Source organism: Panthera leo, chromosome B4, assembly GCF_018350215.1.
Source record: "Panthera leo isolate Ple1 chromosome B4, P.leo_Ple1_pat1.1, whole genome shotgun sequence".
Taxonomy (NCBI): Eukaryota; Metazoa; Chordata; class Mammalia; order Carnivora; family Felidae; genus Panthera; species Panthera leo.
The window spans coordinates 117,159,552-117,183,327 of NC_056685.1; the positions used below are offsets into that span (position 1 = coordinate 117,159,552).

The following is a 23,776-nucleotide window of genomic DNA, read 5'->3' on the forward strand; positions in this document are numbered from 1 at the left end:
TGGGAACTCTACAGGGCAAACAACCTGGCTTCTTCATCAAAAAATTGAAGTATAAAAAGAGGAAATGGAGCCCACAGGTTAAAAAAAAGCCTTAAAAGACATAAATAATTGCAATGTTTGGACCTTATCCATTTGAAATGGATCCCATTTCAAACTAAGGCAATCAAAAAATTTATAAGATCTGAAGAAAATGTGAGCAGTAATTATTCAGTAACATTTTGGAGGATTTTTTTGTTAATATCCTTTGTTAGGTGGGATTATATTATTATAGTTAGTAAGTGTTAGAAATTTTTTTTAAGAAAAAGTTTTTAAAAATTACACATGGCCCATACTTAATCTTCAGAACTAAATGACTTGTCTTTACCATGCCAGAAACTTCACTTTCCATATGCTATTTTGACCCCCAAATGCCATTCCTGTTTATTTCTCAATGTTGTTAGGTAATGTTACCAAAATTAGGAAGTAAATAGATAATATTTTTTTCCCTCTTGAGGATTGGAGGTACAATATCAGCTTTGTTGTTGATAAAGACTATATTGGAATATATAGAAACCACAGAGGTCTTCCTTATCCCTTATCCCAGGAGTAAACTTACCATGTAGATCTAGGCATGACTAACTGATAGCAGATACCCCTCTTCTTTGGGGATGGCCCAGGGAAAGTTATTTCAGCCTGGCCCAGGAAATTTACCCATGTCTAAAGGAAGAATGTGTCATCCCATAGGCAGGCAGGTTCTGATAGAGCAGCCACCTGGGAAAAGTTGAGTGGGACAGGCTTGAGTTCTTCCACACTTACCAAGAGGATTGAGTAAAGGCCAAGAGTGCCTCCACTTGGAACCCTGAGGTAAAGGAAATGGAGATAGCTCTTTATGCAGCTCTTTGCTGCTGCAAGTCTTACTGTAGAATCAGTGGATTAGAGGGATGGAGCTCATAACATCAATAAAATGGAAACTACCTCCTATTGAGTATGTCCCATGTGCAGGGACCATGCTAAGAAGGAAATTCACATAGGTCACATGTGACACAACTATTATTTACACCTACACAGCCTGACTTGAGGTATACATATTGCAGTGCACAGCCAGATGACTCCCTAGGTTGCTTCCAACTTCAAGGACCATGAATCTTGTTAGAGATGTTTCCTCTACTTTTGTTGATACCTTACTTTCCCTATGCATGGATTATGCTTAATGGTAACACCAGCTTAAGAGGGGCTGGTCTTGCGTTACCCAACTATTTGTTGGGCTGCAACCTGGCTTATAGGTGGATTTAAGGGGTTTTGTTTGTCTCAAGAATTTCTAGGGGTATACACAAATGCATCAGGGACTCATGGGAAATTAATATATTAGTTACATGGTATCTCTTTAACTTAGGCAAAAACTGTGTTTTCTACGTTTCCTTCTCCGTAGGTTTGACCTTTGCACTGGGAAATTGGACATATTATGCTGCAAACTGATGAATGTAACCAATGTATTATGGAAACTTAATTATTTGTATATACTCAAACCTGTTCTTCCTCAAAACTTAATCTTATTGGTTTAATATCCTTACTTACATAGATAGTGACTGTGTACCAGGAAGTATAGACCTCAGTCTGTGCTATCTAATGTGGTAATGACTAGACTGTATGTGGCTATTTAAATTTAAACTTAATTAAGATTAAGTAAAATTAAAAATCCAGCTGCAATAGTCATTTTTCAATAGCTCCAGTATCCACACATGCTTAGTGGCTACTGTATGAAACAACACAGACAGCACATTTCCATCATCATAGAAAGTTCTGTTGAATAGCTTGGATTTGCATAATAAAAACATTTCAATTTGTCTGTCTTCAGTTCTTTTCTATGTTATATTTTTATCACATTTGGTTTCCGGAAAAAGTGTGTAGTAAAATCTGAAAATACACAATTATTTTTCCATGTGCTGCTTGCAGGTTATTGAAGAAAAAGGAGAGTTCAGTGTTCCAAGCTGCTATGGAAATATTAAAAATGATCATGGTGGTTCTAGCCTTAATTTTGAGGATCCGTTAGATGATGTAAATGTGGTTGATTTGAAATGGATCCACGACTTTGTGTTAAAGTCTCTGGAGGTTTTATATCAAGTGGAAAAATGGGAGACACTAGTATCACTTGCCATCCAGTTCAATACAATTTCACAGTAAGTATCACTGTAAGGGCAAATGAAAGTGACAAGCGTTAGTTTTTAAATGTATTTTAATGAATGTCTCCTTTCAATGTATTTCTACCCCTGTCTAGTGAGAGATACACAGAGCAAGTGACACCGCTCCTGGTATATGCACAGCGCCAGCTTCTTCTAAGAATATCCAAGTTCAATGGGCCAGATGTTACCCAACAACCTTGTGCAAGATATGAAGCTGAATATGAAGAGAAGGTGAGTTTGGCTCTGTTATTCATGCAGTTGTGACTTCTAATGAGTGTACACATTAAATACAAAGATTCAGGGATCAGATAAGTATTATTTTCACGGAGGCATTTATCATTCATAGCAACAAACATTATCAAAAGCCTGCTATGTGTCAGTATTTTCCAGATACAGGGTAAACAAAAATTAAGTCCTTGTCCATAGGAAACTTATATTCAGATCAGAGCTGATATATTTGTTAGACACAGAGGGGACAATGTCTAGAGCCACAATACTTTCAGAGGCCCACTACATGTTTTAATTTTTTAAATATGAAGACAAAGAGTAACTTTTAGGTCAAAGAAAATGTCTTGATTTTTACTATTAATACACTTGTATTTATGCCAACATAGTCATAAAATATAATTTTTGATATTTTTGGTGGAGGTGTGGACTCATGAAGGCAAAACTGTCTAAGGTCCGTGAAAGTCATGGTGCAGCTTTGAGTTAGGTAGAGGAAAGGGAAGTAGATTCTTTCATTTATTAATTTAATAAATGTGTATCAACTATCTAATACCAGAGCCACTGCATACAGTTTTACAAACTGTGTCCTGCCCAAGGGCCCCCAGTAAATGTGAGGGCTGAAATCCAGTCCCTGCCTCACAAACCAGTCTGTGTGCTTGTGGTGTTGCAATCACACAATGGGGACTCCATTTTCTTCTTCTCACAGAGATTCCTCATGGCCCTTGCATATTCTTGATCCCTGCATGTTTCATGCAATGAGAATACAGTCTAAGTTCTTGCTTTATGGAGTTTAATTTTGGGGGGTAGAGGTAAGGCCAGATAATAAACATGTAAACAGATATGTAAAAAGATTTATGATCATTATCAATTTTCTGAAGAGAATAAAATCGGTCAGTGAGATAGGTGGGGTGGGAGGTGGAAACTTCAGCAAGGGTGATCTGGAAGGCCTCTTGGAGATGGTAACATCTGATGAGAAATAGCCAGTCATACAAAAGAAAGAGAGTTCCAGCCCAAGGTTAGGACAAGGGCAAAGGCCCTGAGGTAGGACAGAAAGAAGGACTGGATGACTGCAATGGAGCAGATGCGGGAGAGGGTAAAAGGAGGGGGGCTTTGCTTCTTCCTCTTCTCCCCAGTGTCTCATACTCTCCTTTGGGGAGCTAATACAGTCTGTGGCTCTAAGTACCATCTTTATGATAATGAGTCTTGAAATTACAGCTCCAGTCTAGAGCTTTCTCCTGAATACTGTGTTGACACGTAATTGCCTGTACCTGTCAGGGTTCAGTCAGAGAAGCAGAACTAGTAAGATCTATTATCTATCTGTCTATCTATTTTTCTATCTGTCATCTATCAAGATTTATTATAAGGAATTGGTTTCTGTGATTGTGGGGGCTGGCCAGACAAGTCCACAATTGTAAGGTGGACAGTCAGGATCATGAGGAGGAAGGAACCCTACAGGTATAGCCAGAAGCTCTTATCCTTAGGCAGTTGTGAGGGATGATGCAGTGAGGAGAAAGCAGTTGTGGACCTGCATGCTGTTTGGAGATTGGAGTCGGGAGACCTCCAGCACATCAAGGACTCACCTGCTGAGGTCAGGCCCACTGAAGATAATCTCTTTAGCTTAAAGCAAATTTATTAGAGACTTTAATTAGTACCGGCAAAATCCCTTCATAGTGGCAGCTATATTAGTGTCTGAATAGCTGGGGTGACGTGTGTGTATGCTACAAAATGGATACTTCCCTCCCTTTGTTCTCATAGTTCAGCTTAACCAAGTTGACCCACCAAAAAACCATCATATTACCTAATCAATGTCATCTTTTGGAAGTTTAATAAACTTCTGAAGTTTAGTATACCTCAAACAAACCTATTCTGACAAGTGTTCCACACTTCATTTGGTGACAGCACTGTCCTCCTAGTTGTTCAGGCAAAACACCTTAGAGATACCCTGGACTCTTCTCTTGCTTTCATACCTCACTTCAAATTGGTTATCAAATCTTCTACCTTCAAAATGTGTTCAGAACCTGACCACTTCTCACTGCCTCTATCACTCCTTCTCTGATAGAGAAGCCACTGTTATATTTGCTTGGATTCATGCAATGACTTCCTAATCAGTATTCTTGCTTCCAACTTCCCTGAACCCCTGCCTCCGGCCTAGTCTATTCTCAATGCAGCAGGTAGAATGACCTTTTAAAACCCTAAATCAGATCATGCCATTCCTTCTTTTTACACCCTATAGCAGCTTCCCATCTGATTCAGAGATAAAGTGAACATCTTTATCATAGCCTTAATGTTCCACATATCCCCCTGTGATTTCAGTGACTCATCTCTTATTACTCCCCTGCAGGATTCAGGGAAGTGCTTTGTTCTTTAAGACGTTCCTGTCTTGGTATTCTTGCGTTTGCTGCTCCCCTGCTTGGAACATTGCTCCCCCCCCTCCAATATCCACACTGATTTTTACTCACCTTTCTCTAGTCCTTGCTAAACGTCACTTTCTGTATGAGATGAAGAAATTATGAGATATTCTGTATGAGATAAATTTATCCAGTATAAATTTATGTACCTGTTTGCTCTATTTCTGTCTACAGTGTTTATAAGTCTTCAATGTACTCTATAATGTACTTCTCTGTTTTGTTTATTGGATTTCTACTTCCTCTAGAATAAGTTCCATAAAGTAGGAACTTTGGTTTACTTTGTTCACTGTATTATCCTTGAGCTTAGAGTAGTGACTGACACATAATATTTATTTAATGAAGCTGGGAGAGGGGAAGGACTAGGTCAAATAGGGCCTTAATAGGCCATGGGAAGGAATCTGCATTTTATTAGACTGTTTATGTCTCATTGTACACACACCTACAAGGGGCAATCTACATCAGACTGAGATGTACACACACCTACAGCATCTACATCAGACTGAGATTCAAGGAGGTCTGTATTTTGAGAAATAGGTTAGTTCAAGGAGTAGGAATGGAGAAACAGGGAGAAGAGGTTCTTAGGCCTTTTAAAAGAATTTCTTTTTGTCTAAAGTTTTTCTGGTTTCAGATATTTTACAATTTTAGGACTTAAGTATCTGTTAGAAAATAAATTTTTAAAATATTACAGAGGAAGTTAGTTCTGAAAAACTTCACCAGGGAAGTTTAAATTGCATTAATTATGGGTAGGGTGAAAAACTCAGCCACTGGAAAAGCAGCCTATATTTTAGATATGTTCTAACTTGCATAATGGAAGATATATTTAGACTTGTGGATTTATAGAATATCAGAAAATCGTATTTTAATTTCTCTACATAATTTGCCTAAAGCTCTTCCAGCTGTGCTGTACAAAAGAAATATAAAGCGGTATGTAGCAGCTTTTTTCCCTGAAGGTTCTCATGATCAAATGCTACTCTGCTAGTTTTTATTTGTAGCATCCTTTTGTACTTTTTTTTTTGACAACTGAAAAATAAGTAAGCTAACTTTTTAGCTATAGATACCTGTCTAAGTAATATTTGTTTTCCTTTTTTAAGATAACCTGCCGAAATTTCATTGGGAAGCAGCTCAAGATTAATCCTCCAACAAGTGAAGAGAAAGATACAGGAAGCTGCACAGATTTCTTTAAAAAGCTTATCTATTCAGGTTGGAACCATTTTAGTTTGAAGCTTTTTTTTAAACCAAGGTTTGCTGTTGTGTTCTGCATGTCAGATCCTCCATAATTAAAATGTTTTCCAATTCTCTTTCACAGGTTTATTGGACTGAAAATAACCCATTTAATATTTACCATCTTCTGTTGTTATAAATGTCATATAAGGGGAATTAAAACATATGTTTTGATTAGTTTAATCTGTAAGTTGAAGAAGGGAAAGGAGAGAAGGGGAAAGGAAAATTATTTGAAAAATAAGCATGGAAAAAACTGTTTTGCACATTTCCCCTGTTTTTATCTCACTTGGGAACTTTTCAAATTGACCTTTTACTATTTTCTTTCAAGCTGTGCCTTGACTTCCGTAATAACTCCCATAATCAATATAGATTGTTCTGTTGGCTATATCCTGGTCAAGTTGTAAGTCTTTTCGCTAGAACACATGAGAAGACGAGGGGACATCATGGCTCCTTTGCTCTTAGCTGAGAAGCCCTCTTGGAATATTTGGTCAGTGCAGCCTGTAGGAGAGGCAATAGAAAAAAGATGAATATGGAGATAATGCCTTCTCACAATTGCACTTTTCATGTGTCTCTGTTTCTGGTATAGGAAAGGAATGCAAATCTTCCCTTTGACATGTTAGGATTCTTTCATTTATCTATTGATTTTATGTATGTATGTCTGTATGTATATAATCATTCATTCATTTAGTGCATCAGTTAGGTGGCCATTCAGTCATTCAGCAAACATTTACTGAGTGTCTACTGTGTGGTAAGTCCTGTACTAGGTCCTGAGATTACAAAGAGACTAAAGATTGAGTGAGGCTAAAGATTTATTACACTGGAATTTACAACCCATTGAAAGAGACTGATAAATAAGCCAGAGATTATAGTATCAGGTGATAAGATCTGTCATATTATGACTACCCCTGCTGCTTCTGCTGTAAGCAACAGTAAACAGCATCGCTGTGCATGTAGGTTAGTGGAGCTAACGTAAAAAGGAAAAGGCAAAAACTGAGGTTAGGGAGGTTGGCAGGAGGGTCTTAGAAGGCAGGACAAAGAGATTCAGATTTACCTGGAGAGCTGAATGGGGCTAGTTAAAAGGATTTAAAGAAGGAAATAAATGATCATTTTTGTGCTTTTGACAGAACCTCAGGCAGCAGTGTGGGGAATCAATTGAAAGCATGCCACATGGAAGCAGAGGAGTGGGTACGCCTAACTTGTGTAAAAGGCGTAATGAAGTCTTGGACTCAGGCAGCGAGAATAGAGGAGTAGACAGATATGGGAGAAAGGCTGAAGAAGTCCACAGGACTGTTTCTATACTGGTTAGCCGTAGAAGGGAGGGGTCCAAGATGCCTTGGTTTCTGGCTTGGGTGGCTAGATAGATATCATGTCTTCACACTACAGGGAAAGTGAAGGGAAGAGCAGGTGAGAGAAAGCTACTTTGAAATTACTGAGTTTGAGGTGCCAGGATGATAACTGAGTAGAACTATCTAGTATATGCTTAGATAGACTGGTCAGGCCCTCAGCAGATTTGTATTTTAATCATCAATATAGTGGTGGCAGTTGAAATCAGGGGCTTGTGTGAGGTCACTCAGGGAGAGTTATGTGGAGTATAGACCTGAAGATGGCTTCACTTTGGAAGTTGAGTCATCCAGAACAGGCCATGCTATACAGTAGTAATAAACAATCCCCAAATCTTATTGCTTTCCCACAAGGGAAAGTCCATTTTATTGCTCATGCCACTGTGTTCAAAGGGGTTGAGTACTGAGCTGCTTCTCATCATACGTTGATAGAATCTCCATCTTGACACAAGCTTCCATGATTGTTTCCAAGGCAGGAGGGATAACGCTAATTTACCCTCTAGAGGAGCCATACTGAGAGGATGGGCAGAATGGAAGGAGAGAATGGGCCCAAACACAGGAATGTTTATAGGTGGTAAGGGCAGAAGTTGAAGGTGTTCTCATTGGGTTCTGAAGATTTTCTTAATAAAGCAAGGGGTTGAGGGCATAGCCAAGGTTGCTAGGGTGGGAGATTTCAGGAGGAATGTGAAAGAGTGGCCTGGACCCTGAGGGAAATAAAAGGAAGACAGAAGGGCTTCAGAGCAGTGTGGAGGCTCCAGTTGAGTGAATTGGTAACCACAAACTTGTGGGTTTTACTTCTAATGATAAATCAAATTATCCTCTCATACTCATTAAATAATGGAGTTCTAATCAGGTTGTGATTTGTCCTGAGTATATGTTCTTCTTTTTTTTTTTTCTTAATGTTTATTTTTATTTGAGAGAGAGAAAGAGACAGAGTGAGTCCCAGTGGGGGAGGGGCAGAGAGAGAGAGAGAGAGAGAGAGAGAGAGAGACACAGAATCTGAAGTAGGCTCCAGGCTCTGAGCTGTCAGCACAGAGCCTGACGCGGGGCTTGAACCCACAAGCTGTGAGATCATGACCCAAGGCAAAGTCGGATACTCAACTGACTGAGCCACCCAAGCGCCCCTATGTTCTTCTTTTCTTGATCATACCTGTCAAACCTCTGGAGATCCCTCAATTTGGGATCTATAACTCAGGATGTGATTTATATTATCCCTTCCGTCCTGAAAAGAATGGGCAACAAATGTGAGGAAATGTGTCAAAAATGCTTATTATCAAAAATGATGATTAGCACCTAAGGGCTAAGAAAAACATGCCTACCAAAATTCTAGACCTGTGTGGCCAGTAGGTCTTATTGATGATGGATTCAATATGTCAGAAAAGCACTTTGCCTACTTGTTGTTACACTTACATTTGGAAAGGCAAGATGGTGGGTAGTGGAACAGAAAGGAAGGAAGGTAAAGTCAGGCTACCATGATTATTTGGGTTAATTCTCAGTGGTGGTGGAGGTATAGTCCATTTGAGCAATGACTACAGCAGGAATATAATCTAAAAAATATTGTAATGGCAGTAATAATGAATTGGGCCAGGCACTATATTTAGCACATGATAACCATTAGCTTTTTAAGTTTTTGTAATCTTAAGAGATAGATATTATTATGCTTACATTACAGATGAGAAAGTTAAATGTTACTAGTAAGTTAGGAACTACGATTCAAACCTTAGTCTGTCTAATTGCTCAGCCCATACGCGTTCCACTAAACTACCTGGCCTGTTCACCATTTGTCTCCTCTCAGATTAGTCTCTCCTCTAAACTGATAGCACTCAAAAAAGTTTTGCCATATATCAGTGGTCATGGGGAGACAGATACTTTATCCTGACTTATTGTAGTAGTATGGTAGTTTTTAGATGATCCTGCATACTAATTATAAGTTTTACATTGACCCATTATCATTAAAATCTTGACATCAGAGTTATAGCTCTTTATAACACTCTAGGACCTTTGTGACTAGGAGCGTATTTTGGCCCACACTTTTGGGCTTATTTGACCAATTTTTAGGATGGTGATTTTTTTTTCAGTGTACTGAACTTAGATCATTTTAACACATTTATAAGCATGATGGGTCTTATGTATGTCCTCATAACACGTTTGCAATACTTTTGAAAGACCAAGTATACTCTTGATGGTTTCCACACCAGATTGCTGCTTTAGAACATCATAGATTTTCTTTTGGCATAACAGCATTGGGTGGTAATGCTTGATACATTTAATTCTTCAGAACAGATATTGTAATGCTCCAGTGCCTACAAACATTTGGTGTTCTCATTATTTAACAGCATTCTATTCTCCCTCTAACTATTTAATAATGCATATGTAATTTGGTATAGTCTCTGTAGGATGTAAAGAAGTGAGAAAACCTCACTTTATAGATTATTTTTTGTATGGATGAGTAACTTGCCTGCTTGTTAAGCTTCACAGGGGAGATGACTCTGTGAATATGCCTTTTATTGTAGCTGTTTTTGCATTCTGTCTAGGATCTGTTTCTTGAGTTTTGACCTTATTGGTATTTAAGTTATCTCTGATAGGGTTCTTCAGTCTTCAGGTATGTTGGAACTTTCAACCCTTTGGCAGGTGTGTTTTATTACAGCCTCTGGGTATTTGGACTGATAAGATCATATGTGTAGAAAGCAGCTCAATCTTATATCACTCCCAGGGGTTCTTCCTTGGTGAACCTATTTCTCAGGAGTCATTGGTGCTTCAGTTTTAATGAGTACATCAGTACAATAAGAGACACAGCAATTCTTTTTTTTTTTTTCCTCCGTCCTCTTCCTCTCCTCTTCTTCCTTTTCTCCTCCTTCTCCTTCTTACCCACCCTCCTCCTCTTTCTCACCCTCCTCCTCTCATTCTCCTTCTTTTTCTTCTAACCTATTTCAAACTGTTGAGGTTATTAGTGCCTTTGAAATAGTTTCTTGAGTTATTCATGGAAGTCTTCAGAGAGGAACTCCCACTTGAGACGGGGAAGTATGGACAAGCCTCCGAAGCTAATGATGTGTCTTCATTGCTTTCACTAGTTATTGCATGTTGATAGCACAGAAACACCAGCAGAATCCTAGTTAGAGCACAGGAAAAAAGGTCTTCTAGGGCTTGAAAAAAAAAGAAAAAAACAACAACAAACTGAAATGTAGTTTAGGAAAAAAAAGACAAGGAGGAATGATTTATAAGCAGATATTTGATAAAAAGTGGAAGGATGATTTTATTGAGGTCTCACATTTTAAAGATTGCAAACATCTCCTGTTCCTCCTGTCCTTCTGATTGTCCCAGATAGCAGATGCCTTTGCGAATTTTTATTCCAGAATGAAAGCTCCATGAGAGCAAGGCATGTGTTTGTTTTGTTCACTTGTATCTCTTCCATGACTGGCAGAGTGCCTACTACTGGTAAGTGCTCAATATATATTTTAAAAATATATGACTAACAGACAATATGTAGCTGCCGTCTATTGAATGCTTACTCCCTTCCAGGCACTATGCTAGACACTTGACACAGGTTAAAACAGTAATACTCAGAGGTAAATATTATCATCCCAATTTTAACAGAGATTGAAAAGTAAGGCCTAGAGGAGATAACTGTCTTAAAATAATATTACATGAAAGCTTCCAGCTTCTACCTTTTGCTTTACTTTCTTAACTTCTTTCCTGGAAGGAAGCTCTTCCCCTTTCAGTCTTTAAGGAGAAAAAGATAAAAGCCAAGCTCATGAATTCTTGTAGGAAAGACACAGAACAGGAACCTTATAATCTTTAGGACGTTATGTGTAAGAGTGGGGGTCGGAGGCATGCCTTGTCTGGATCATGCAGGACTGTGCGTGGGTAGAGGAATGGGGAACTGAGGGAAAAAAATGGTGGGCGCAGGACAAAGTGGACAAGAGGGTGAAATTGGTAGGGTAGAAGAGAGCTCCTGGGGAGTTAATAAGAGCTTCTGTCACCTAAGTGTTAGATTCTCTTCAATGTGTGGTAGGCAAGAAGAGTGAACTTCCTGGGGGGACAAGTGGTTCTCTCAAGGTGGCCATGTGCTGGGTTTGACCAGAACCTCCAGGATTTCTAGACATTTCCATCTACTTTGTCATATATTGAAAGATGTCTCTATGACCATAGAACGTAACTGTGCTACTATTTCCATCAGGACCTTCCTGGGCTCACAAGGACCCCAGGCTTCTTCTCTCATTAACTTTTCTTAGGCTTATTTATGTTCTAGTCTCAAAGGTTTCTGTAGTCAAATTAGCAGCCCTCAAATCTGGGTCATTGCCAGTTACACAAGATTTGATGCCCCCTGGCAAACTATCTGGAAGAGGCACTGAATTTGAAGAGTGGTTGTCTCTCATGTCTTCTAAGGGCTTAAAACAAGTTGATGCCCTCAAGTTTACTTTTCCTCCTTTGTAAAGTGTGAGTAATAGCTATCTCTACTAATTTGTAAGGTGTTATGAGAATCAACTGAGATTAAGATCCATATAAGTGATTATTAATAAAGTTAATACCAGCCATTTAGCTTTGAAAATATTTATCAAGCACATATCACACAACAGGCACTGTTCTAGGTCTGGGTTGATAACAGCAGACAAAATGGACAAAAATCTCTGCCCTCATGGAACTTGCATTCTCGTGGCAGGAGACAATCAATAAACAAACAAAACACATCAGTAGATGATGAATGCAGTGGAGAAAAAAGAAATGTGGAGATTGGGATCACCAGTTCAAATAGGGTGATCAAGGAAGGCCTCCTGAGAAATTAACAGTTAAGCAATAACCTCAAGGAGCTGAGGATGCAAGCCATGGGGATATCTGAGGGAAGAATGTTCTCGACCAACGTGAACCACTGGTAGGGGTTTGCAGAAAATCCATTTGTATTGGTTTAATTTTTTTCCAGTGAGGCAGGAAGCAAGGTCATTGACCTGGAAAGGACAGGGAAGAGGTAATTCCTAACTTTTTTCTTTGCCACATAGCCAATTGACCACTCTTCTGTCACTTCTAACATTGGAATGTTCCCTGTGTCCCTCCCTCATTTCCATTGCTACCATCTTAGTTGAATTCAAATCACAATATCTGTGGTGTAGCTTCAGTCCCTCAGCTGCCAGCCTTTATCTTTCTTCTCCTTCTCCTTCTCCTTCTCCTTCTCCTACTCCTTCCCCTTCCCCTTCCCCTTCCCCTTCCCCTTCCCCTTCCCCTTCCCCTTCCCCTTCCCCTTCCCCTTCCCCTTCCCCTTCTCCTTCTCCTTCTCCTTCTTCTTACAGTACTGTAGGTATTTTTATTGAAAAATGTCCATCCTTAGGAAGGCCAGGCTGGCACTGGAATGGTGGCAGCAACAGGCCGGGCCCTGGGAGGTGATATTCCACAGCCTGGTGGCTTTGGTTTATTAGCAGCAGCCACCAGGCAGGCTGCCACCCTCCTCTTTCTATTACAATCTGCTAACTCTTCCTAAAATACCAGTCTCTTTTTGTTTGTCCTGCTCAAGACCCTTCCTGTACTCCTTATTAGAAAGGATGAAGGCGACTTACAGAGGGAGGGCTTCAGGACTCCAGAAAACCCCTCCTTGTTCAGCAGGACTGGCCATGTCATCTCACCGCGCCCTGACTTGCCATCCTGACTCCTGCTTCCATACCTATCCTTGCACAGACCAGTTCTGTGACCCAGGAGAAACCACCGGACTTTCTGTGCTTTATTTCCCTCCTCTGTAAAATAAGGATATCATGGTATGTACCTTTTAGGGTTGTTTTTAGGATTTGATGAATCTATCAGAGTAAATCATATAGAATAGTTCCTGGTATAGTATAAGTAAATGCTCAATCGACCTCAGCTGTTCTTATTCTAACTACCTCAACCCCCTTGCCTCCTTCTTCCTAATCAAATCTTTGCTCTCCTTTAAGACACAACTGACATATCTTCTCTTGCACGAAGTCTTTCTTGCACATCCTCTCCTCCCTATGCTGATCTCTCTTCTCTTTCCCTCGTTTTGGCACATAACCAAGAACTCCCTGTAAATATGAGTCTAATACTCTGGGGTCAGAATGCTTCATCTCTTCAGCTAATCTGTGAACTCTCAAGGGCAAAGGTAATACCTCTTAGCCTCCTGTGGCCCCATTGCCTTGCAAGTTGCTGTACTATCAAGTCCTCAGATTTTACAGGGGCCATTCACCTGTTCAACTTGTTGAAGAACTAAATTCCTTTGTTATTTTATCAGAAGCGTGTATTCCTTCTTTCCTGTGTGCCCGTTTCACAGTGTATGGCTGAAAATCTGCAGCCTGATTCCTGACACCGTCACTTCTTCTCCGGGGACCTCGTGGCAACTCTCCGCTCTTTGTGGCCATTTTTCAGTGCTGTTTTTAGTTCCACTCCCTTTTATGGCCTCATCTTCCTTTCCTCTGCACCCTCCAATATTAGAAACCTGTCTTTCCCTTCTCTTAAGAGAGCACTTACCCATCCAAGCTTCTTTGTTTCCTCCTTTCGTCTCTTTCCCAAGGCACCTCTGCTTTGAAGAGGCTGCTGAAAAGGAGTAGATTATTTCATCTTTTATGATCAGCAAAAGAAAAAGTAGGAGGCTTCATAAGGAAAATTGGCAAGATCTAAAGTTATTTGCATTTCATAGGAATCACAAGTTTTCTAAGTTTTTTTTTCTTTTTTTAAAGAACTTTCAAATATACCACAAAAATTTGATCTGAACGTTGAAACACCTGCTGCAGACCTGGGGGCTTTGAATTTAGCAGCTTTAGTTTGGGACCAAGACATTCTCTGAATTAGAAAGTCTTTTGCTACTAGTTGGCTTGCTGCAGCATTTCATCCCCTGGTATTCTTCTCTTTCCTTTCAGAATATAGCCACGCCAAAGAGCTCATCTGTGTGCCCGTGGACGTGACAGACACTTTGCGATGTTTTAGACAGACTTTGGAAAAATCCAAATATGATAGCAGATCAATCCGACACAGCAGAAAATTGCTTTCGTTATTCCTTGCACAGACACAAGGTAAAATCCTTGCTCTATACCCCTTGCTTTTTATTGAAGGGAGAACACTACCCTGTGGCTCTACCAGATTCTGCCATAGACCCCTCCTTTCCCCCACTTACATGCCCACTCCCTGCTGCCCCTCACTTTCTTCCTCTTGTCTAGTGGATCACATCTTCTCCCTCACAGTTTATTCCTAACCAAAGACTGTTTCACTCATCTGCTTTCATGCTTTCTGTGAAACTGGCATACTCCTTTGAGTAGATGCAAGAAGAGTATTCGTTAATTTTTTGATATGGTACATCTATGTTCTTATCCTTCTCTTTGCAAGTATGGTGCTATAGTCATTTAAAAAATTTTTTTCATAAGTAGATGAATTGATTCATACTGACTTAACTAGAACTCTACCAAAACCCTACTTTATCAGTGTCAAGGAAATAGATGCATTTTAACATAAGCATCAATAAGGTTTCTTATTAATACCATAGATTTTGATCTTAGAGATTTCTTTTAGCTCAAAACAAGATATTCACTATCATTGGTCACGTCATATTTATTTGTTTCTTGCCTCCTCAACATGTATTGATTTGTGAGCCCAATCAAAGCAGGGCTTTGAGTGGTTAATTGGTAACTCCAGAGGGGAAGAATGTACTCAAATTTAGGTGGGGAAAAATCTTGACTTATGTATGTTTGGGTTATTAAAAATGTGTTAAAGGGGCGCCTGGGTGGCTCAGTCGGTTGAGCGTCCGACTTCAGCTCAGGTCACGATCTCACGGTCTGTGAGTTCGAGCCCGGCATCAGGCTCTGGGCTGATGGCCCGGAGCCTGGAGCCTGCTTCCGATTCTGTGTCTCCCTCTCTCTCTGCTCCTCCCCCGTTCATGCTCTGTCTCTCTCTGTCTCAAAAATAAATAAACGTTAAAAAAAAAAATTAAAAAAAATGTGTTAAAAATACTAATACATGTTTACAATCCTTGCTGTTTAAATTTATTGGAATAATAAAAATAAACTTCAAGAATAAACTTAAATTAATAATCTTAAAATAACTATATTTTAAAGTTATTAAAACTAGATTCAAATGTATACCTAACATGCTAATATTTACTGAACTGATCTTTCAGAAATTTGACCAATTTTATTTTCTTTACAATCACTGACAGAAGTTTTACTTATGTGTGTATATATGTGTGTATGTATTTTTTGTTGTTGCCCCTACTTCCCCCCCAAAAAGCACTTGCCATAGCACGTACCCACAGGTTTTGGTTGTATTGTCTATAGACTCATATTAAATCAGCTCTCCATATCATGTCTCAATTTCTTTCAATTATGGCATATATTAATAATGGCTAAGGGCATGAATAAAAACAAGCAAATACAATTCCTCAGAGTGGATTAGACCTGTTCACCCTGAACCTCACCTGCTATTAATTCTCAGCAGTTTATCCCAGTCCTCGGGCTGCAGACTTCAAACTTCACATCGGCTTCTCTTTCTCTGCAGCTTTCGACTACTTCCCCTAGAATAGTTTTCCTTTTTTTCCTGTGTGTTCTCTGATCTTATAAAGAGACTGATTCTTTTCCATTTTCCCCCCTTAGGTCAGAACTAACTATGTGTTCCTTCTATCCCAGAGGTCTCTACCCCAGAGGCAAACTAACATCTTACTGTCAGAAGCCCTTAAAAAAAAGGCAAACCCAAACCATGTAACTTCCACCAATCCCCACGAGAAGCAAAGCATTATCTCAACATCACTTTCTGGCACACTGCCCCTCCGTAGTGTTCTTTACGAAATAACATGAGCAGAGAGCCTGCCCACACATACCTGGGCTCCTCAGAAATGATACCAGATGCTAAATTTAAGGAAACGATGTCCCTCAAACTGCAAAGAAGTCTCACATATATGCAGAATTTTTCCTTTTCTTTCCCTGTCCATTTCCTCTACCTTTCCCCTCCTCATCACTTTCCCTTCTTTCTCCTTTTTGAATTTCTTTAAAAATGTTTTTTTTTCCCATGACTTTAGGAGATAAAGGAGGAATAAACAATGAGAAATTTACCACTGGAAAGGTGGAGTTTTGCCTGGGGACAGAAGAGATGCATATGCCAACACCCCCTGACCTCTCTCAGGAACACTTTAGAGTTTTCAGTTCAGTGGAAAAAAGTAAACTTCCCTATTCACAACTTGGACTCGTAATTTCCTCTTATTATGAAACTATTGGTAAGATTAGTGTGATCTTCTGCATTAATGTTGAGATTGTATCTGGGCCTGAAATGCTACCTTTAGAAGTCAGATAAGAGAGGGGCACCTGGGTGGCTCAGTTGGTTAGGCTTCCGACTTTGGCTCAGGTCATGATCTCATAGCTCGTGATTCTGAGCCCTGCGACAGGCTCTGTGCTGACCGCTCAGAGCCTGGAGCCTGCTTTGGATTCTGTGTCTGCCTCTCTCTCTCTGCCCTCCCTTGCTCATGCTATGTCTTTCTCTGTCTCTCAAAAATAAATAAACATTAAAAAAATTTTTTTTAAGTCAGATGAGAGAGCTTGAATATAGAATCTTGTAGGCAGTGATGGGGCAGTGTCTTCCAGCTCCTCCCCTTCCTCACTTTCCCCCCCTGGCTGTCACCATGGTGAGATGCAAGGTCACTCTTCTGCTGATCCTCCTTTGACTGAATCTGCGAACCGCTTTTTGGAATGTGACCACTGTTGTGTTTTGTTGCTCTGCCCTAGCTGATCACACTTTCTTTGTCTTTCTGCTTGGTTTGGCTTTGCTACAAATTCATCAGTGTATACGCAGTGCATGTTGTAGACCCAACGTCCCTCCCTCCCCTTTTTATAACAGACATTTAGTAATTCCCCCTTTACTCCCTGGAATGAAATGTATATTTAATATAATCTTTCTACACATGTTATTTAAAACAATAAATATGAAGCTCTAAATATAAAATAAAGGGTACACAATGTTATTTTATAATAAAAGAATCTATTTGTGGCACTTAGGTGCTCAAGCACTAGAAAGTATAATGAAGCAATCAGGTGTTCATATCCTGTGTTGTTGAATCGCCATGAATGTTATAGCTACAAATGCAGATTGATACCAGTTTATTGTATTGGTGATGCAAGTACTGTCAGCACTGTTAATTTTGGTGACAGTGGTTTTCTAAAATGACAAATAAATGTAGGTAAAACAAAGCACTACAGTGAGTGGTTGCATTTCTGGGAAATTCAGAGCATTCTGAAAACATACAAAAATGACCTATTTATGTGTAAAATGCAGTTAGAAGTTAGACTCAGACAATTTATATGTAGGTTTCTCACCTTTTTTCTTAATTGTGGGGGAAAACTTCTGTGCATTACAGGCAATCCAGTGTCTCTGTTCTTCACCTATGAAATGCCGGGAGATGCCCCATTGTGACAACTAACAACCTTCCTCAGATTTCTAAAACACCCTGTAGGAGACAGCACTGCCTTCATTAAAAACCACTGCCACGTTGGTTGGGTTTTGTTTTGTTTTGTTCTGTTTTGTTTTTGCTAGACATCTCTGAATTTCATTGGAGATTTATGCATTTATCAGAAACCACTCCCGCACCCTGTCCAAATTCAGATGCTATTAAAGATGTGCTTTTTTTTTGCACTTGGGTAAAGGGAAAAATCTGATATGCTGTGATCTTGTCACATCCCTCCGTAAAAACAAAGCCTTCAAGGCTTCCCATCTGCTATGGAATAGCATCCACATTTTTCCACCAGGCATCTAGACGCCTCCATATAACCCTACCACTATCTCCTTCTTCACACTCCCAAGGAAACCATAGTCCAGCCACCCACATCATTTCCATATACACCCCGCCCTTTCTCTCTTGCACGCCTCTTCTGAATTTCTCTTTTCCACCATTTCCACCTGCCTGACTCTTATTCTGCTTTCTCCATGGTTCCTATCTCTTAGATCCAGTCTCTCACTCCACTATGTAAATAGAATATCATTTGCTCTCTTTCAGTATATGGATCACAAGACATGTGAAGGCAGTATTAGCTTGCAGTTTGCTTATCTCCACAGTTAAGGAATGATGCAGCTTAGAATATTCTTGAGACTGTAAGGAAGAGATTTCCTAGGAACTGACATTTGTTCTTTTGCTTGATTAAAAATACAGATGTTCTCCAAGCCTGCAATAAAAGAAGTCTTAAAGTTCAGGCATTGCATGAACTGGGAAGCCTTCTCATCTTTGCTGAAAAGAAAAGGTAGATTTCTGGGAGCCAGTAGAACAAGGGAAAACTTGGGTTGTTTGTTTGAAAACATTTATAATTATTGTGAAAATATACTGTTTTTCATGAATTTTAGTTCTTTGATTATATCCCATTGCTACATTTTATTCTTCAAATGCTACCTGAGAGAAAAAGTTATGAGCATAAATGGTATAGATTCATTCTCTAACATTTTAATTAAAATGCTTCTTCAGTGCATTTGCTTTCTCTTTTGGAAGCTAGATTTAATGACATAGATCTCAGAAAACATATTGCTTGATGCTCTGTTTCTCTTCTAGGGCTGCTTTTAAATGTTGGTGCCAAGCTCTTGATGGCATATTCAGGAAACAAGATGTGCTGCATACATGGAAAGAGTTTGGTAGCTCGCTCACCAATGCTACCAATAGCTATTTACCTCCAGGTTCCAAAGATTATAGTGAGGAATTTCTGTCAAATGTTGGCATTTGGGGATGTTTGCAAGGAGCGGTCATATCAGCAAAGATAGCTCAGTGAGTGTCACAATGGGGCGAGCTTCCTTTGGTGGGGTGCCTACCTGTCCATGTAGAGCACCATGCCTCAGACGCATGGGATACGTGGACAGCTATGTCCATACCATACAAAGTTATACACTTTCCTTGTTTGTGATGTGTATTATCTATGGCCATCTCTTCTTCCTATAACCCCCTCCCCCACAGTGTGGGCATCACATGGACACAGATCTTTGCTTGTTCACCAGGGTATCCTGAGTGTCTGGCGTGGAGTTGCCATTTAATAACTACTTGTGGAACAAATGACTGAGCAAGTGACCAGTTGGTATGGGACCAAGACTAACAGGGTGGAGGCAGGCCGACTTGGGCCTAATTCAAGAGCCCCGTCCTAAATCTGGGGTCCTTGGCTGGCTCCTCATTCTCTCAGAGCCTCAGTGTTCTCATCTACAAACTGGTGGCAAGAATTATGTGACACACCATATTAGTTTGCTAGTGTTGCCATAATGAAGGACCAGTTTGTGGGGAAGTTATTGTCTCATAGTTTTGGAGGCTTGGATTCTTACATTAGGATGTTGGCAGGGTTGGCTTCTTCTGAGGCCTCTCTCCCTGCTTGTAGCTGGCGGTCTTCTTACGGTGTCCTTACATCACCCTCCCTCTATGCATGTCTGTATCCTAATCTCCTCTTCTTACAAGGACATCAGTCATGCTGGATTAGGGCCCACCTTAATGACCTCATCATAACCTACTTACCCCCTTTAAAGGCCCTATCTCCAAGGACAGTCACATTCTGAGGTTATTGGGGGTTAGGACTCCAAAATATGAATTTGGGAGGGGGACACACAATTTAGCTCATAACACATATTGTATTAGTTTCCTGATTCTGTAACAAATTATCACAAAATTAATGGCTTAAAACAACACAGATTTATTATTTTACAGTTATGGGGGTCAGAAGTCCTAAAATCAGTGTATTGGTAGGGCTGTGCTATTCTCTTAAAGGCTCTAGGGAAGAATCTGCTTCCTGGTCTTTTCCAGCTTCTGCAGGCCTTCTGCCCTCCTCAGCTCACAGCTCCATCTTCTTTCTCCAGGATCAGCAGCCTATTATCTTCCTCTTTCTCCCTCCCTCTTTGTCTCTGACCTCTGTTTCTGTGTTCATCTCTTCTTCTATGACTCTGACTCCACTGCCTTTCTCTTGTAAGGACCATTGTGATTACACTGAGCCCAAACTTAATTTTAATCACCTCTGTAGTCTTTTTTTTTTTATTTAGGGCCAATATAAGGTCAATTTTATTACTTTCTTTTAATTTAAATTTTAATTAGCTAATATACAATGAAATACTGGTTTCAGAAGTAGAATTCAGTGATTCATCACTTACATATAACACCCAGTGCTCATCACAAGTGCCCTTTTTAATATCCATCACCCATTCTAGCCCATCTCCCACCCACCTCCCTCCAGAAACCCTCAGTTTGTTCTTTGTTAAGAGTCTTTTGTGGTTTGTTTCCCTCTTATCTTTTCCCCCTTGCTTCCCATATGTTTATCTGTTTTGTTTCTTAAATTCCATATATGAGTGAAATCATACGGTATTTGTCATTCTCTGATTGACTTAGTTCTGCCATGAAAGCAACATATTCGTAGATTTGGGGGATTAAGGCATGGATCTCTTTGGCAGGGAGTGGGGAGTATTATTCAGCCTGCCACACATAACATATAACACATAACATATGTGAAAGTCATCACAGTGTCTTACACTTAGTTAGCACTGACAAATATTTTAAATACTTGAATAATGTGAGAAATTTTAAAAGTATGGAAGCAGTAGAGGTACAGGTTTCTTTCACCTCTCCAATCACATTTTTAGCTTTCCTGTAGAGTATGGTGGGCGAAAACATGCACGGTATTTTGATCTACAGAGAAAATTTAACAATTTATATATAAAGAAAAAATTCCAGAAGAAAATTAGCCAAAATGTTACCAGCAATCATGTTTAGGTGGTAAGATTATTGGTGATATTTCATTTTATATGTGTGTGTGTGTGTGTGTGTGTGTGTGTGTGTGTGTGTATAAATGTCTGTATTCTAGATCTTATATGAGAGCATAGCACTCTTAGAATCACAAAGACTATTTTAATTTTAGAAAATCTGTGAGTATTAGAGATGTATTTATATAAAACTATTATTGGAAAATTGTCTATGAACCCATTTCTTTTTGTTATTTAGATTTATTAAGATCTCAGAGGTTGACGAGAGAACCAACTGTTGCATTTTGTCTGCATTACTCTTTCAGGTAACACTTTATGTATAGCTTTCTACAGTAATGGCCGTTCAGTCAGGAAAAAAGAAAAGTGCAGTGGCTTATCATATTCATAAAACTCATAGGTAGGAAAATCGCGCGGGACCTTGATGAAATAGCATAAGCCCGTCTTTCCTTCACTGGCTGAACCCCTGCGGCATTTTCACCTTGAATATTCAGCAGGGTCTCTTTCTCCTTTAGACTCCGGAAGGAGTTTTGCAGATAGGGAAACTGAGTCTCTCATCATTAGTAAGACTGTGTTGCTAGTGAGCTGCGAAGCCTGTCTGTTTGACTCCAAATGGTTGCCTTAGGTTACCTCATCTCTAACTAAAGTTTTCCTCTATTGCATGATGTGAAGTATACCATATAATGAAAGCAAGAAGTAAGTTGAAGACTACAGAACTATAGTGTTGGCAGCTCTTAGAACTTTGGTTTGACTTCACTGAAGAAGAAAGGAACTTTTATCTGAAATACAAGACATTTTGAGATGCAGGGATGTAGCCAGGGGCCTTTGCAATCTACTAAAGGTTCTGTTTACTTTGAAGGGTGGACACCCTTGTTCTGTGTATCAGACGAGTCTAATAGTTTATGCAATCTGGGTAGATGAGATCTCTGGAAAGCCTTCTCTGAATATAAGGCCAGACTTTTCACTTTTCTTATGTTCCATGCACCTCTTGCTTGTGCTTTAAAGACAGGAGGTGGAAGAGGCAGGTGTGCAAAGGGAATGATAATCTGATACCGACTCCTTATATACTGCTTGTTCTTGAAGAGAGTGCTGTTCATGTTTTAGAAAATAAGCAATTGGAAAAATTAAATTTTTGCTTACTATGGACATACTTTTTCAGTAATACTATACCTAAAATGAAAGCTGGTGGCATTTATTTTAAACACCTGTTAATTTCTTTATGATTTTAAAGCATATTTGTAAAATTAAAAACTTAAACAACTGTGTAGTGTTTTAGAGTAGGTACCTGATAAATTTAATGAACAATCTGGTTAAAATTCTTTTCTGATATATACATTAAAATAATTTCATAAAGCATTTGTCATCATTTAATGTTAATTACTTAACATAAGAAGTACTCCTAACTGTAAAATTCAAATTTGTGTACCAGTGTTGTTTCCCAGCATCAAATACAATGTTGGTCATATAAATTACCTAAGACATACTGGTGAAATTAGACAATTCATCTTTTTGCTTAATTCAGTTAAAAGTTCAGAATTACTGCTGCCTAATTTAGACTTCTGAAATAACTTGTTATCTCCTCTACTTGTAGACTGGTATAGCGGAAAGAACATATTTATTTTGATTTAAATAAGTGTGACTTAATCTTCTTTCTGCCGCCATTAGCTGTGTGAGCTCAAATAAGTTAATTGTTTAAGCCTCCATTATATCGTGTGTGAGGTAATAATCTTTCCTTGTAGGGGTAAGGTAAATGAGGAGTAAATTAGGCAGTGTTTATAAAGAATTTACCAATAGTGGCCAACACAAAACTGACCTCAATAAATGATAATATAATGATAATTTCTTCTGAAAATAATAAGTATCCAACTACTGTGGAATTTAAAAGGCCCGTCTTAAATGATAAAAGCATTTGAACCCATAATGATGATAATATTAACAATAACTACCATTTATTACAAGACACAGTCTGCTAGGCATATGCTCAGCACTTTAGGAAGTAATCCACATACTTGTCTTTCTGTTTCAGTGTTAAACATGCAATTTATTGCTCTTCATTTCACCTGTTTCCATTTTCAGGGTTTGCTCAGAACCACACTTCCACACCCCAAAGCAGAACGTTGCTATGCTCAGTATGAAATCACTCAGCTTCTCCCAGGCATCGAGCTCTTCTCGGACAGATACAGGGCTGACATTTGCTCTGTAGTTGCAAGTCTGTATTACGTTATACGTGAACTGCACTTTGCTAAGCAAAATCTAATAGTAAGTAATGTGTAAAATCAACAAATCTCAATTCACTCTGGTATTTTTGCCTTATACTTTATGCCATTCAGATTTTGCTGATGGTCTCTCAGTCGTCATTTAACTCTTTAACCCTATATTCAGGATGTTTACCTGTAGCTCAAAATGAAATATATTAATTCATATTCCTTCTTTGACATCATTGTTTGCGTTTCATTTTGGATACAAAGTCAACGTCTGTTGGGTTTTTTTCTCTTTTTATTCTATTATTTTACCTTTTTTCTCCCCTCTTAAGACATTTGGGGAAATTGATTTAGAATGTTTCCTGGTCTTAAACAGAGCAGTCTAGTGTACATGTAACTCATTGCATTAAGTCATTGCAGGTCATATCATTACCAAAGCTGCGAGTATTTCTTTGTTGAGATAAGTTGATCTTTGTGTTTCTTGTCTTCTCTCTGTTAAGGGTACATCTAGATGAACAGCTGTGAACTGAACAGATTTTAGCTGTGAA

General features: G+C 39.2%; 1 protein-coding gene across 4 annotated transcripts in view; it reads left to right on the forward strand.

Annotated features, from left to right (window-relative positions):
• The window catches only part of CFAP54 (cilia and flagella associated protein 54), a 288,803-nt gene that overhangs the window by 151,456 nt on the left and 113,571 nt on the right, over positions 1–23,776 (forward strand). For all 4 annotated transcript variants that reach the window (XM_042947439.1, XM_042947441.1, XM_042947440.1 and 1 more), the window contains 9 exons: positions 1,933–2,156; positions 2,255–2,390; positions 5,884–5,992; positions 14,208–14,360; positions 16,352–16,546; positions 18,470–18,557; positions 18,860–19,069; positions 21,269–21,335; positions 23,104–23,286. In XM_042947439.1, the coding sequence (XP_042803373.1) occupies positions 1,933–2,156; positions 2,255–2,390; positions 5,884–5,992; positions 14,208–14,360; positions 16,352–16,546; positions 18,470–18,557; positions 18,860–19,069; positions 21,269–21,335; positions 23,104–23,286 (1,365 nt within the window). The remainder of the gene's footprint in view (positions 1–1,932; positions 2,157–2,254; positions 2,391–5,883; positions 5,993–14,207; positions 14,361–16,351; positions 16,547–18,469; positions 18,558–18,859; positions 19,070–21,268; positions 21,336–23,103; positions 23,287–23,776) is intronic.